The sequence below is a fragment of the Paramormyrops kingsleyae genome, chromosome 14, assembly GCF_048594095.1.
Source record: "Paramormyrops kingsleyae isolate MSU_618 chromosome 14, PKINGS_0.4, whole genome shotgun sequence".
NCBI lineage: Eukaryota > Metazoa > Chordata > Actinopteri > Osteoglossiformes > Mormyridae > Paramormyrops > Paramormyrops kingsleyae.
The window spans coordinates 23268264-23283029 of NC_132810.1; the positions used below are offsets into that span (position 1 = coordinate 23268264).

Here is a 14766-nt window from a genome sequence, read left to right on the forward strand (position 1 = left end):
CTTTGTTGGGGATCTTTTCCAGATACCAGAAGTAAAGGTGTTTATTTTCAATTTATTTAGACATAAACAATCCATACTGAAAAAAGCCTTTGTTTACAATTGTGTCATATCATTCAGTTAACGTAATATGTTTTTCTTTATAATAGTCAATATTTAACCACCGTTCATGTACTTGGGTACATTATATTCCTATCAATTGTCTGGCTGTAAAAGGTGTTGACTTACTGAAAGTTTAACTATGTGACACATGCATTTGCTAGGCATGAAAATAAAACAACTCATTTGAGAAGAGTATATAAGATGTATATGTATGTGTATTCATAAGTATGACACATTTTAAGGAACAGAAATTTCCTGTTACATTGTTTGTTCTATCTTCAGTTTGACAATCTAATTATACTAACAAAAAATGGTGTTTGAAGGCAATTTACGTTTTCATGGTAGCTGTCTAATCATAAAAATGCATGTGCTGCACTGTCTGCACTTTAAATTCAGTTTTACATCCAATATACACATAATTTGCAGTGTCATGTTTTTGTATTTGCATTTTGTTTTGTACAGTATGTAGTTTGTGAAGTACATTGTCCAATTAATGTGCATGTATATATATATGTGTGTGTGTGTGTATTGAAGGGTTGACAATAAAGATCTCTTGAATCTTGTATATAATGAATTCTATGTTTTTACAAATATGCATGTATATGTATGTAGATCTCTCCTTGTAGTTAACTAAACCTCAAATTAAAACTGACTTTTTTAATGAGACATTTCTTGGCTCTTGTTTTCTTTCTTTAAGCTAAATTTGTCCATTCTGGACTGTGATGTTCTGTAGGGTTCACTTTCAGGCCACTTAAGAGATATCCGTGAACACGATATGATACTTGTTGCTGAATCCTGAATCACCTGGCTACCCTGTAGATCCCCCCCCCCCCCCCAAAAAAAAAAACAAGACCAGGAGTCCCTTTGAATATAATGACTAGATTAAATGATGTAAAATAACTTATTTCCAGGAGCTATAACAATGAAATTATAAGTGTCCATCTTCAAACCACCTGTCATTTATGAAGAGCCTGATGGCCAGTTGGAAAATTAACAAGGAGTCAAGGATTTTTTTAAGACTGAGACCATTCAAATAAGGCCAAACACAGACATCGCCGCCAGTCAAGCATTCTGTGTGGATCTCATGTTACCTGGGTCTTGGAAAAAAGAAGGTAGGGAAGAATCCTCTCTTAGAGTTTGTGAGAAGAGCCTTGTGAGCTGCTGCTTACATGGTGGAAGTTCTGGCGAGTCTGAAAGTCATGACGAAGTAGTTTTGTGCATCAAGTTTTTTCTCAGCCAACTTCTCACTAGGGTCTAAAGTCACTGGTTCCTCTTAGAGCCAGCAGCTCTAGAGTTTCAGTTCCTCTGTCTCTTATTCCTGGTTCCTCACTGTAACCGGTGATGATCATGATGGTGTTAGCTATTCTATCTTTGTTAAATTGCTTATTTAAATATGCATACAATTATCAAAATGCACGCTGGTCAAGCGGATCCAGTCTGTGGCAACAGCCAGCCAGCTGTTTGATGCAATTAGTTTTGTCAGCCATTAAACTTAGCAGTGACTCTGAGTCTCTGAAAAGTCCATACCACATCATACAAGTTGAAAAGCATCAATTTAAAGCTGTATAAACCTCTCTCATGGACAAAAGATGTTTGGTTTTGCTTTAAATAGTAATCTGATACAGGACACAAAAAGGGCTATGTGCAGTTTCACGCTGGATGACAAAAAAAAAAAAATAGTTCATAAGACTGACTGTGTATTTGTAAATCTGAATAGAATTTATGGAAAACACATGACGGTCTGTTTGGACAGGGAACAGATCCAGAATGACAGACTGGGGGATGAAATGGGATGTTTATTAATACCTTTGTTATACAGCAGGCAAAACAAAAATACATAACAGCCTCTTTAGATATAACAAAGGACAAACAAACAGCAATTTAGCTCTCGGTTGCTATTGCTGAAAAAGATTTCTTCACATTTCGGTCTCAGCTAAACAACACCAAGTCCACAGAATCTCACTGGCAAGAAGATATTTATATATTTTTAAGAATATACATTATAGATTCCTTTGGTAATATTTTTTTTAACAATCTATGTTATAGTTTAGATTACTTCTGTAGCCATAACATATTAAGTTTATAATTCAGTGATTGCCAGTATTTGCATCAAATTTAGAAATATGCAGCATTTACATTCTGACATCTCTATTTTGTTTCCAAAGGATATTTTAGGTCAATTTAATATACATTTCAACTGATATCCAAATATACTGAAAATTCATGTAGAGAAATTTTAAATAATCTGTATACATTTTTTACAAATTTAAAGAAATCTTATTACTTCCATAAACTTAAAATGATAACTTCCCTGAGATAAAAAAGTAAAATTTGATACTTAAATGGTATACAGATATTACTGCTTGTATGAAAGGACAGTAATAAATTCATTAAAAAGGTATTCCCATTGCAGAGACATTGTAAATAATTATATACACAACTGTATATTAAACAAATATCAGTGGTGTTTTTTGACACTTTGACCTTAAAAACCAATACACTCATCAATGAACAACAACAAGCTATCAGAACATGTTCTACATGTTGGGGGGAAAAAAAAGTAACCTTTTTTCCAGACTTAACATTTTTAAAAACATTTAATACTGAACATCTTAATACAGTTATGATACGCTTCTAATTTTTGGGAATTCCAGCATAAATCTGCGACTCAATCCCACAGTGATTCTTTCCTCTTAAAATTTTGAAGAATCCTAAAAAAAAGAAAATCAATTAAATGGTAACCTATCACTATATTTGTAAAAACAGAATTGCAGAGAAAGAAACTGAGAATAGCATACAGCCTCACATTTGGATCTTACCATTGTCACCCCAGTCAGTATTCCAAGAATTAGCACACAGCCAGTAGGAGGTGCCATTCTCTGTACCCCAGCCCAAAATCTTGATGGCGTGACCACCCACTGGAAAACCATGTACATGCTGATACACACCTTCAATGGAAGAAAGGGATATTAAGTTCTCAAAGTTACTACAGACTGTTGACCTGAAACTTGAGTATTTAACATCGTGCTACATCAGAAAATTTTATATAAATTTATTTATTGTAGTATTGTTTTAAATTACTTTGTGACAACACACCCAAGGCATAGCTGACACTTATTTTTCAGAGATACTTTCACTCCTAAATGCACTTATTGGAAAACATATGTCTGAAATTGTGGTGAAAAAAAACTTATTATGTCGACAAGACACACCATCAGTGGTCATCAGTGATATATATGGCTTAATTACTTTGTCCCCTTAACAGAGCAACAAGATGTTTAATATATTTTGACAGTTCAAGGTACTTTAACATTTACACAGGTAATTACTAAATGAAAGCTCACCAGTCTTGTACAGAAGGAAGTCGCCAAAGACGGTGAAGGCACCCTCCACTGGACCGTTTTTATAAATCTCTGCCATTATAGCTTGCGCTTTAGATCGGACATGGTATGCGCTCATTCCTGCAGTGATTGTGAAGTGTGAAGCAGAACGGCACTGTAGTTACTGCTTAAATGCTACGTAAAGAAAATGACTAGATTTATCCAAAAACATGTTTTATATGACTCAAAATAATAAGTAATGCAGAATTTCAAAATTTTAGCAAGTTAATGCATACCAAGTGGCTCATGACCTATGGTTACCTGAAGTGGAGAGTTATTAATATAATTTTTTTTCAAAGATCATAATACCAGTGCAGGACAGTGGTGACCTGGAGCCTAATCGCAGGAAGCAGAGGCATGAGGCAGGGAGACACCCTGGACAGAATGCCAGGTACATGGATACAGAGGCACTTAATGTTTTATTGGTTTGTATTAATGCTTGTGTTTTTACTTTGTTATGTGTGTGTAGTTCAATATTCAGAGCATTTGCATGTGCTGAATCTGTTTAAAGATTCTGTCTAATACTGTATGTACTATTCAGGGGACACACTACTAAATTTCGTGAACATCTGTGCAATGACAATAAAAGGCATTGTATTGTATTCTATATACACACTTGCACACCAATCAAAGGACAATTCTGAGACACCAATCCACCTAACTGCGTGTTGTGTCACTACAGGAGGAAACCCAACAAAATGCACACCTGCAAACGCCAAACAAAGACATACATGTAGTAACAAGACCCACCACCCTGGAAGTGTGAGGCCACAGTTGCATTGAGTCACACATGCATTAAGCCTTACCATAATGTTTATCTGCTTTGTAGGAATTCTTGTATTCAGCTTCACACTGGGACTTGCAGTGAGGTGTATGTTCTAAAGATTTACACTGCGGCCGTGAGCCACTCACATGGTGCTCACACGGGGGGATGGTGTAGGGCTGGCAACCTAAAGCATATAAATAGCCACATTGTTTGGAAAACATTTTGTTTTATAAAATTCAATCTGAACACAGTTCAGCTACAGCATCCTGTGTGGCTGAGTTTACAAGGATCCTCACCTATATTTGAATCATACAGTCCTCCGGTCACTAAACCCCGTTTCCGCCAATAGTACCAGGCTGCAGCAGGATATCCTCCATGGCACCTGAAGAAAAAAACTGCATTTTTAAAACATAACCATATTATACACATATGAGTAGAATGAGACACAGTCCATTTAGGATAAAACATAATGCATTTAATACATTTAAAATAGGACATAGGCCTGTCATGATAACGACTTATGTTGGATGATATATTGCCCCAGAAATAATTTAAATAAATTATATTATTGTCATTTTAAGATAATTTTATGCCACTGATACAATGATAATATAATAGCACAAATACAAGTACACCCTTTCAAAGAGCGATGACCTCAAAAATATTCCAACATTACAGTAAGGGAAAGTCAGAAAGAAGTCAGACTAATGATTAAAGATTTTAAAGATGCAAATCTATTTAGTTGTTATACATTTTACTTTAGGTTTTAGTAACTTTATTTCTAAGGATAGATGGAAAGTTGTAAGATTTGCTGGCTACTACAAAATGTTGTGATGTGATTCAAGTTCACTGCAGTAGAGCCTCAAAGAAAAACAAGTCATTACTTTAGCTTAACAGTATTTTAAAAACGGTAATGAGAAGTATAACATTTATAAAATGTTTATTTTATCTTGGTTGGGATCAGTATTTGTAGTTGTTGATTAGTTATGGTTGTTTTGTTTTATTTTTGTATCTGATTTTATTTTATTTATGGAAATGTTTTTGTTAATGATTATTACCTTGCCTTGCATATTCTAAGTACATAATGCATGGTTAGTTTTACCAAAATTATTATTTTTTTTCTTATAACTTCCATACCACACTTTATAAACACGATTTTTAAAAGCAGCTTTTGTTGGCACATTCGTGTTAGAAGTCTGAGTATTCAGAACAGACAGTTCGGCACTGCATTCACATGAAATATGAATCAGCCCTGAGCCACGCTTGTGACAGAGAGAGCATATGAGAGGGCAGAAGCAGTGCAACTAGCTAGGATGGTCAGGACATTAATTTGTATATAAACACAATTTGCCAATATTATGGTCAGAACAAAATCAGAGGTTATGCTCATATATCGTGCAATAAGTCAATAACATAATTATCATGACGGGCCTAATGGGACGTAGCCTATTTCATATAGGACTTACATAGAAGTGATCTATGTAATGATCTATGTCTCACACGCAGGTAAATGACAGAAAACTAATACAATGAATCAGAATATATGTTTAAGCAATTATATGTAATTATAAACAATTACAGGTAATCAATATAAAACTTGTATTTTGTATATTCTCTGCCCTCCTGCACTAACAAGCAGTGAGTATAGTCTTGGTCCAGGCTGTAAGCATGAATGCTTAGCAGCCTTCCACTCAAGGTTCAGTTTAATGTGTGGTAAAAAAATGTTGTACTAGCTGTTCAAATTACCCGAAATTAAAATCTAAAATAACGTGACTTGAGAACAGCCTTATTTTAAAACCCCAAAAAACACTCATAACAGCAGACCTATCCCTCGGCGAGAAGGAGACCGTGACCATGCCTACCCAAATCCACAGATGTGGCAGCAGCTCAGCAGGTCCTGAGCGGAGATTTCTATGCTCACGTTGCTGTTACTGTGGATGCACACTCTGTCGGAGATAGCCTCGACTGCCCCGAAGGCCTGACGTCAGAGACACACTGGTTATGTCGGCCAGAGCGCGGTTAGTCAGATTTGGACACAGTACGCATCTAGAATGATTGCTAACTGTGCCTGAGCACAGAACACAGACATGACGTCAATGATGCAACTGACATACGCATATGCACATGTACATTATACATGAACCAAACCCAGAAGGAAAGGATCGGATAGGCTGTACAGATCACATTATTTTTAATTAATTTAATTTTCATTTATAATTTCATTTTATTTTTATTCTACAGATAATGCAAGTGCCCATAAAGGTTTCAGTAGTTTCTTCTGCTTTCTTCCATTCATCTGCACAATAAACATATAAAAAGAAATTCCCACACATTATGCTTGATTATCTAACTGCTTAAAACACAACGTAGCACAATAACCTGTAGGTACAGATGCTAGTTTAATGATGTTAATGTAGCCTGTTTCCTGTATTAAGAACATAAGAACATAAGAACTATACAAACGAGAGGAGGCCATTCGGCCCATCGAGCTCGCTTGGGGAGAACTTAACTAATAGCTCAGAGTTGTTAAAATCTTATCTAGCTCTGATTTAAAGGAACCCAAGGATTCAGCTTGCACTACGTTATCAGGAAGACTATTCCATACTCTGACTACACGCTGTGTAAAGAAGTGCTTCCTTAAATCCAGTTTGAAATGTTCTCCCGCTAATTTCCACCTATGGCCACGAGTTCTTGTATTTGAACTAATGCTGAAGTAACTATTCGGTTGAACAGCATCCAAACCTGTTAGAATCTTATAGACCTGGATCATGTCCCCCCTCAGTCTCCTTTGCTTGAGGCTGAACAGATTTAGCTCAAATAACCTTTCCTCGTATGACATTCCTCTAAGACCAGGAATCATTCTTGTGGCCCTACGCTGCACCTTTTCTAAGGCCGCTATGTCCTTTTTAAGATATGGTGACCAAACCTGTACACAATATTCTAGGTGAGGTCTCACCAAGGAATTGTATAATCTTAGCATTACCTCCCTTGACTTAAACTCCACACACCTGGAGATGTACCCCAACATCCTATTGGCCTTTTTTATTGCTTCCCCACACTGGCGAGAATGAGACATGGAAGCATCAACATACACACCAAGGTCTTTCTCATAATCAGCTACCTTTATTTCAGTAGGTCCCATAAAATACCTGTACTTTATATTTCTGCTCCCTACATGGAGTACCTTACATTTGTCTATGTTAAATTTCATCTGCCAGGTGTCAGCCCAGTCACTAATTCCACAGATGTAAGATTATAATCACATATCACATCATGCTCTACTGTGTGACAAGCAAGCACATTTAGCTGTGGACAAAGAACTGTGACTAGAGCCGGTAGTATTAGGCCTCATTCACACGGACGTCTGTACCTGGTGTTTTTCTGGCGTTCGTGGCGTCAGGTGAGCGCCGACTGAATGCCGACCGTTTTTCTGCTCAATGGAGCAAATCAAAGAGTCCAGACGGGCATTCAGCACCGGCGTTCGGCTGGCTACACGTTCAGGTGGTGTCAAATAAACGCTGCATGCAACGTTTTCTTGGCGTCAAAATCCCGACAAACGCGAGGAAAATGACACTATTGTGTTTACATGGCGTTCGATTGGCATTCTGGAGGACCGAATATGTCCCATGATTCTGTACGGCAACTGCGAGAAACCACATTTTACAGAAAATGTTGGACATTGATCCAGCCCAGCTCGTGCAAGAAGTGGAACAGAGACCAGTGTTGTGGGACATTTCCTTAGCAGAATATACTTCTGCGGAAATCTTTGCATGTCTTCAAAAAGCACAAAAAACGTCCCTTTGATCTGACGTTGCGCAGTAAGAGGGTGAACCCAGTAGCGGCGGCGATGTTTGTTCCTCTCCTGCCTACAGCGCCATATCAGGAGGATTTTTAAAAGAAGAATGTCGAATGCAAGTTTTAATAAAGAACAGGGATCCATGTTTTCAATGCAGAACTATAAACCAAGATGACCCATGTGTAAACACTCTGGACAGAGTAATTACTGCCCCTACAGGTAAATACACAAAACTACAGATTGGGCGTCAGGCTGGTGTTAAACAGCGTCAAGCGAACACCAGTGAAACGCCAATCGAACGCAGATACAAACCACAGGAAAAACACGTATGGCGTTCAGAGGGCGTTCATTTCTAACGTCCGTGTGGACGAAGCCTTACTATCACCAAAAGTCAAAGAGTGTCGGGGGTCAGGATTGTACCCAGCAGGAACCACATGATCCTTGGTCTCGGATCTCCTTGATAGTGGGGCAGTTTGGCCATTGTTCCCGGGCATCAAAGTTCTCAGGCAGCTTTATGTCTTCGGCATATTCTTCCCTGTGATGACAGGAGAAAAAAAATATCAGACTGTCATGTGGCAAACTTTCGATATCAGACCCACGTAAAATTATGAAACAGTTAATGTCGGTCTCATAAACCCTTAATTGGGTTTCTAGTTTCGCAAGGACAACACTGTAATGTGACAGTTAAATACAGAAGCATCCATGCACTTCGTATTGAACCACAAGCCAGTAACTCCAGCCCAACATAATTTATATCTCACATGCTTTATATCCAAAGCAGTGAACAAGTGAACAACAAGGGATTAAAAAGCAGGGTCAGGCTTCACCCAGCATCTCTGGAACAGTCTATAAAGGACACTTACAAAACTGGCAGCGTGGGGCCATCCATATACGTTCCGCACAGGGCCTTCACATAACTGTAGTCAACATTCTGGAAGTTATGGCCAGCCTTAATGTGTGAAACCAAAAATAATTGGACGATTTGTTACATTGCATACTCTGCATAGGACATGTTAGCTCAGTGCTGCAGAAAAAGAGTCAGATAAAACAAGTGACATGTCTACCTATGAACTGATGATGAATTAAATTGCAGAAAAGGGTCAAATTTTTCTCAAAATATTTCAGGCAACATGCTGTTTGAGAGCATGTTATTTGGCAAATACAAGTCACTGTGGAATTAAAAAACAGATATTTACATTAATAAATGTTATCCTTTGGTTTTCACAAACAGCATTGAACCCAATGGAAGTCCATGATTCCAGGAACGATGAGCCAGTGAAAGCAGGTCAGGGGTCAAGATTTTGCCATCATAATCTGGGCTCACCTTCCATGTTGTGTTGGCCTTGTTGATATAGTTCACCATCTCCTCTGAAAGTGGAAGAAGGTGTGGTTCAGCCCAGACAACGGACTGGACCGACAGCAAGCAGAGCAAGCAAAGGGTCCACATTCTGAAAGAGAGATGTTTATAATATCTTTTGCTATTACTGCTGGGTCACATTATCAAGCTAAACATTTCATTGTTGTAATAAATTCAAAAGTCACTAGTTTCATCTTTTGAAGACCCTAAAGAAAATAGGGGTCACAGTAACAAAATGTGTTACATAACGAGACAATATAATCTTTGTGTGTGTATGATCTCCTCGTATTGTGGGGGTTTCCTCTGGTACTCTGGTTTCCTCCCACAGTCCAAAAACATACAGTTAGGCTGCTGGAAACTAAATTGCCATGGAGTACGGGTGTGAGTGTGTGTGTGTATATCCGTTTCAGAATGCACGTCAGTTTTGTGTTCAATATTACATTATGAACTTAAATTATAAAATGGGTGGATAAATAAAACATATGAATATTAATAATACACAAATAATATAAATGGATAGGAATCAACATTTTGTTTACATCATTTTCTAGTCAAAAACAATGGAAATCTCTGCATTTATACCTATACACGTGTTCCACCAAAATGAAAGGGTGCAGGTGTATAATTGTGTACCTGTATGGATGGATGGATCACCTGGGGTTTTTATGTTTTGTTACAAATTTACCCAGATGCTTTTGACACATTAACAAGCAACCAACAGTCAGTTGATGACAATTGTGAAAACCAGGGCAGTGGGGGAAGGGATGTATAGAATTACATTCATCCAGAGTCAAACTATAATCAGTTGTAATTTACGGTGCATATTATAAACAAGACGAAATAATTATGCTAGAACTGCTTAGAGCTTTTCCATCTGAAAATGCCTTTTTCAGAGTACAGTTTAATCAACCAGACACATTCTATCAGTAACAATACTACTATAATGATTATTAGTAGCAGGGATTTATGAAATACAGTAGGTATATAATAAACTGCATTATTCAATTACGGATTGGAAAAGATGAATATTGCCAGTAAGTAATATTGTTAAACTGAAGGTAACACAAAAATAAGACTTGTTTCTTTAAAGGAAACATCAAATAATAATTTTAAAAATCAATAACAATAATCTAGCTAATCCCTCTTGTGGGTGAGAAAGTGAAAATAGCAGATTTATATGGTTAATGATTACATGAGTCAATTCTGAGAAACTCTACTTTGCATAAACAGTTTGCCACAATCATGTGTGGATAGCACCACTTTGAGACTCAATGAAAGGGAAAATTTTTGAAGTTTTTCTAAGGCAAACAAAAAACCTTTTCGTAATGACCCTGAAAATTCCCCACGCTGCATATTTCTTCATTTAATCAATTACATTGTTCTTTCTGTGCTGTTGTGCTTTTATTTCTGGACATCCTTCGGAAAGTGGCAACATCTATATGCAATTGAAAAGTTTTCAAAACACATCAGTATAGAGAACAGTGAGCCTCCTATCAATCCAATCTTCTAAAACACAGGTTTATTAAAAATTTAGTGAAGCAATTCTACTCCCTCTGCAAATAAATCCATAGAAAATAGTTACATATCAGTTCTAGGCAAAGTGCACCTGGCTGGTTCAAGCTACTGGTGCCCTGCAGTTTCAACCCATAACACGCACTTAATTGCTTCTATAAATACCCATTTACAGAAACCCATATACATAAACAAGCAGCAGCAACAACAACAACAACAACAATAACCCCATATGGAAGAACATGTCAGATCGTCCAGCCGTTTGCTATTAAAGTTAAAAACAGACAAAAAAAACTTTGCGTGACGTTTTCTAAAATCACGTTACAATTTAATCCGTAAAGTACGATATAACTATACAAACCTATACTGTAACAACAATCACGGCTGGCTATTGTACTGTACCTGTATCGATGCTGATAGTTTTACTGTAACATAGGGCAGCTTCAGGCAGGCACTGACCGTACCAGCTCCGTTTCCAGTTTATCTTTCGGAGAGTCAGTAGATGTCACATGACTGAACACGTGAACCCATAACGTTGTGGTCATGTGACCATGGAGGCTCACTAACTGCATTTTGTTACTGTCGCTTTAATTGTATCAGATGTCATATTAGGTACGTTAAGTGCATAATGGAATTTATCTTAATGGTATTTCGGCCTTTCCCACTGTGTCTTTAGGATTCGTAGATTGTTTTATTGTTACGTGTAGCAAATGCAGTGAATTTTTCACTCGCGTGTTGCAGGGTAGCCAACTTTGGGCAGCTGGCTAGAGTGAGATGTTAAATTAGAGACTTGTTTGCACATATATTTACACGTATGTAGCAGTTTTATGACCTTGTAAATAGTCAGTAGGGTTTGCAAACTACCACAACGTTTTGATGTAGCCAATTTATATATATATATATATATATCAGTGGAGATTTCTTTAAGACTGCAAGGGAAGCTCAGCTTCCCCTATAATGTCACAAAATTAATGGTCAAATTATGTACTATTGTATTAACATTTTATTGACTAAAAATGCGTTAGAAAACGTTCATCTCAAATACGAGTTCGTTCAGAATCAGTTAGATATAGCAGGTCGGCTGACTTGATTTTCTTCTCATACATTCCCGTAGCGTCACAGTGCATTTCCCCGTTGAAGCCCAGCGTCCATTGACTTCAATGCGGCTGCTTTGAACGTTTTTTTCAGTGCTTTGAAAATAGACGGTCATTGGATAAACGCTGCGATTATGTCCCGCCCATGGACGCTCAGCGTCTCTGGGGGTGAATGAGGAGCAAATGAGGAGTGGGCTGGCCTGGACTCCGAGCTTCTGCGTGATGATTGGAGGGTCTGTCGAAAGATTGCATCTCCTTTTGACTGACAGCGATTTTGTACTATAAGGAATCGCTGAAGCTATTCGCGGATTTCGCGCTCAGTCCCATCGCGGATTTCTCAAGTTCAGTCGAAATAAAAACTGCTGCAACCTATTTCTTTATATTTGCTTGGCGAAATTGCTTGATTTTCATCATACATTTCACACAATTATACACCACATTCCTTGTTTCACTTTTACAGAGTTTAATATATTTTTTAGATCGTTCATTCATTCATTCATATAGTAGGCTTAGGCTAGGCTAGCGTCGTGGGTGAAACTGCACACGATGGCAGACAGTGCTAATATTGTCGACCTGATTTTGGCGAAGCCATTTGAAAGTGTTCCTTACGAGGAAAAACTTAGAATTAAACAGCAGGGCAGATCAACACCTAAGATTGATTTAGTGCAAAAGATAGGGAAAAATAACAGGTCTTTTCAGCTCTCCTGGTATGACAAAGTTAGCTGGCTGACTGGAAGTGCTGTGACAAATAAAATGTACTGCTGGCCATGCCTCTTGATGAAACCATCTCACGGATGTGTTGTTTGGTCAAAGGTGGGGTTTGGAGATCTGTCTAACTTTGACAGGGCATATAAAAGACATGAAAAGAGCAATGAACATGTGAGTGCATGTGCAAGATTAAGTTGCATGGGAAGGATCAGGGTTGAGCATGCAATAAATGAAGCTACATCTGCAGGTGTAGAAAGGAACTTCTCCTGTTTAAAGCGGCTCAAGTCCTACACCCGAAACACAATGGGCCAAGGCCGTTTAAGCAGCCTAGCTCTGCTGGCCATTGCGAGGACACTGGTCAAGTCACTGGAAAAGACGCCTAGTTGGTACGACAGGGTCACAGACCATTTTCTTGAAAAGGAACGTAGGGCAGAATTTACTTTTAAATAAATAGACAATTTTATGATGTAGGCCGAAAATGAGCTTCCCCTATTTGACAGACCAGTAGCCGCCACTGATATATATATATATGTGTGTGTGTGCCATAAGATTTCTTGCAAGAGCGTCACGCCAGATGTGAGATTGAGAGTTGGCAACACTGCTGTTTGCCTGCAGACTTATAACAACTTCAAGGGCTCCGTAAAGTTCTTATTTGACTGTAATAGACGGAAATTAAATAGCTATACACATCTTTTTGCACACAAAAAAACAGCAGCAAGGAAAATGAACAAATTGGAGGTTTGTACTTTTAATTAATTTGTTAGGCAGGGCCAACAAGCAGTAATTCAATGTATTAACAACTTGTAAAGCACGTGTTAAAAAGGTTTTCAAGCCAGCACTCCAAAACTCACGTTTCAGATTTCAAGTTTTTATATGTTCGTGTCAGCTGGGGCAGTTTGCAAGCCCTACAGGGTAATTGCAAGTTAATAAAAGTGTTGCATACACTTGTCTCGACTTCAAAATGTTGACAGTGCTAGAGTCGGAAACGTCTCACCTAACTGTTACCAGCTGCTGGCTTGCCATTAAGTGTGAGCTTCATTGCTTTTCAATGACAGTATTAACTTTATAGGTGTTATGACTAACAAGGCACGGACCAGGGAAGCAGGCAAAGGACATAAGGACTGGGGTAAAATAAAGGGATTTAATAGACACACGAAGGAGCATAAGGAACAAACAGCATAACAATACAATGACAGAACTAGGGAGACATACGCTGACGTGGACTAACGAAGAACAACTCGGAACAGCTGATGACACATACGGGGAGTCCACGCGAGCTTAACGAGGGGGCGCGGCACACGGAAGGAGCAGACGATCGGGTCATGACAGTAGGTGCTTTAACGTATGATGTTATCGATGAAATTCGACGATATTAAGAATTCAATTTCATTCGCTCTCCGCCATTAGCTAAATACATAACTCACATATTTCGTATGTGCTTATTAAGGAATTTTCACACGGGATGCAACAGATTACAGGAGTTCCAGGAAATTCGGTTCCCCCCTGTCGCGCGCTCATTTGAATCATGACATCATTATAGAGTTAATTTTGTGCCAAAAGTATTAATCAAAATTTTGAAAACCGCAAGCAAATCATTAAGTATCAGAATGAAAATATGTTTTCCAAATATCAAAAAAGTCGAATAAAATATATTTTTTTCCTTCTTCTCTAATTTGTTTTGCTTCTGGAATGTTTTTCTTTGCTTTTGATTTTTTTTTTTTTGCTTCTGGAATTTTTTTTTGCTTTTGGAATGCTTTTTTGCTTCTGACTTTTGGCACTGTTTTAACGGGTGGGCGGGCCTTAGTAGCTTACACGTCTATTGGTCAGCTGGAATTTGGAGTGAACACGCCTTTAACCATCTGAGCACGCCCACTCCATGACGCTTCAGAACATCGCAATATGGCGGGAAGCTCTGGAGCCAGTTTACAGCATGGAATTGCATCTTTGTAGTTCTATAATAGTGTACTTTTATTAGGAATCGATGTATGCAACACATATTTCGCGTTCATAAAATGTCACCAACCCATCCAATTAAGTAACTTTCGCTATTCCAC

General features: G+C 38.0%; 1 protein-coding gene across 2 annotated transcripts in view; it reads right to left on the reverse strand.

Moving 5' to 3' along the window:
• Nucleotides 1–1875: 1875 nt before the first annotated feature.
• The window catches only part of LOC111858279 (cathepsin B-like), a 54006-nt gene continuing 41115 nt past the window's right edge, over nt 1876–14766 (reverse strand). The window contains exons 1-10 of one of the 2 annotated variants that reach the window (XM_023839904.2): nt 11313–11451; nt 9366–9489; nt 8905–8990; nt 8462–8576; nt 6108–6223; nt 4542–4627; nt 4286–4429; nt 3444–3560; nt 2919–3047; nt 1876–2810 (exon numbers count right to left, since the gene is read on the reverse strand). In XM_023839904.2, the coding sequence (XP_023695672.1) occupies nt 2734–2810; nt 2919–3047; nt 3444–3560; nt 4286–4429; nt 4542–4627; nt 6108–6223; nt 8462–8576; nt 8905–8990; nt 9366–9488 (993 nt within the window). In that variant the 5' untranslated portion in view covers nt 9489; nt 11313–11451 and the 3' untranslated portion in view covers nt 1876–2733. Of the gene's footprint in view, nt 2811–2918; nt 3048–3443; nt 3561–4285; nt 4430–4541; nt 4628–6107; nt 6224–8461; nt 8577–8904; nt 8991–9365; nt 9490–11312; nt 11452–14766 lie in introns of those variants that run through there. The other variant, XM_072698859.1, reaches the window with a different exon arrangement.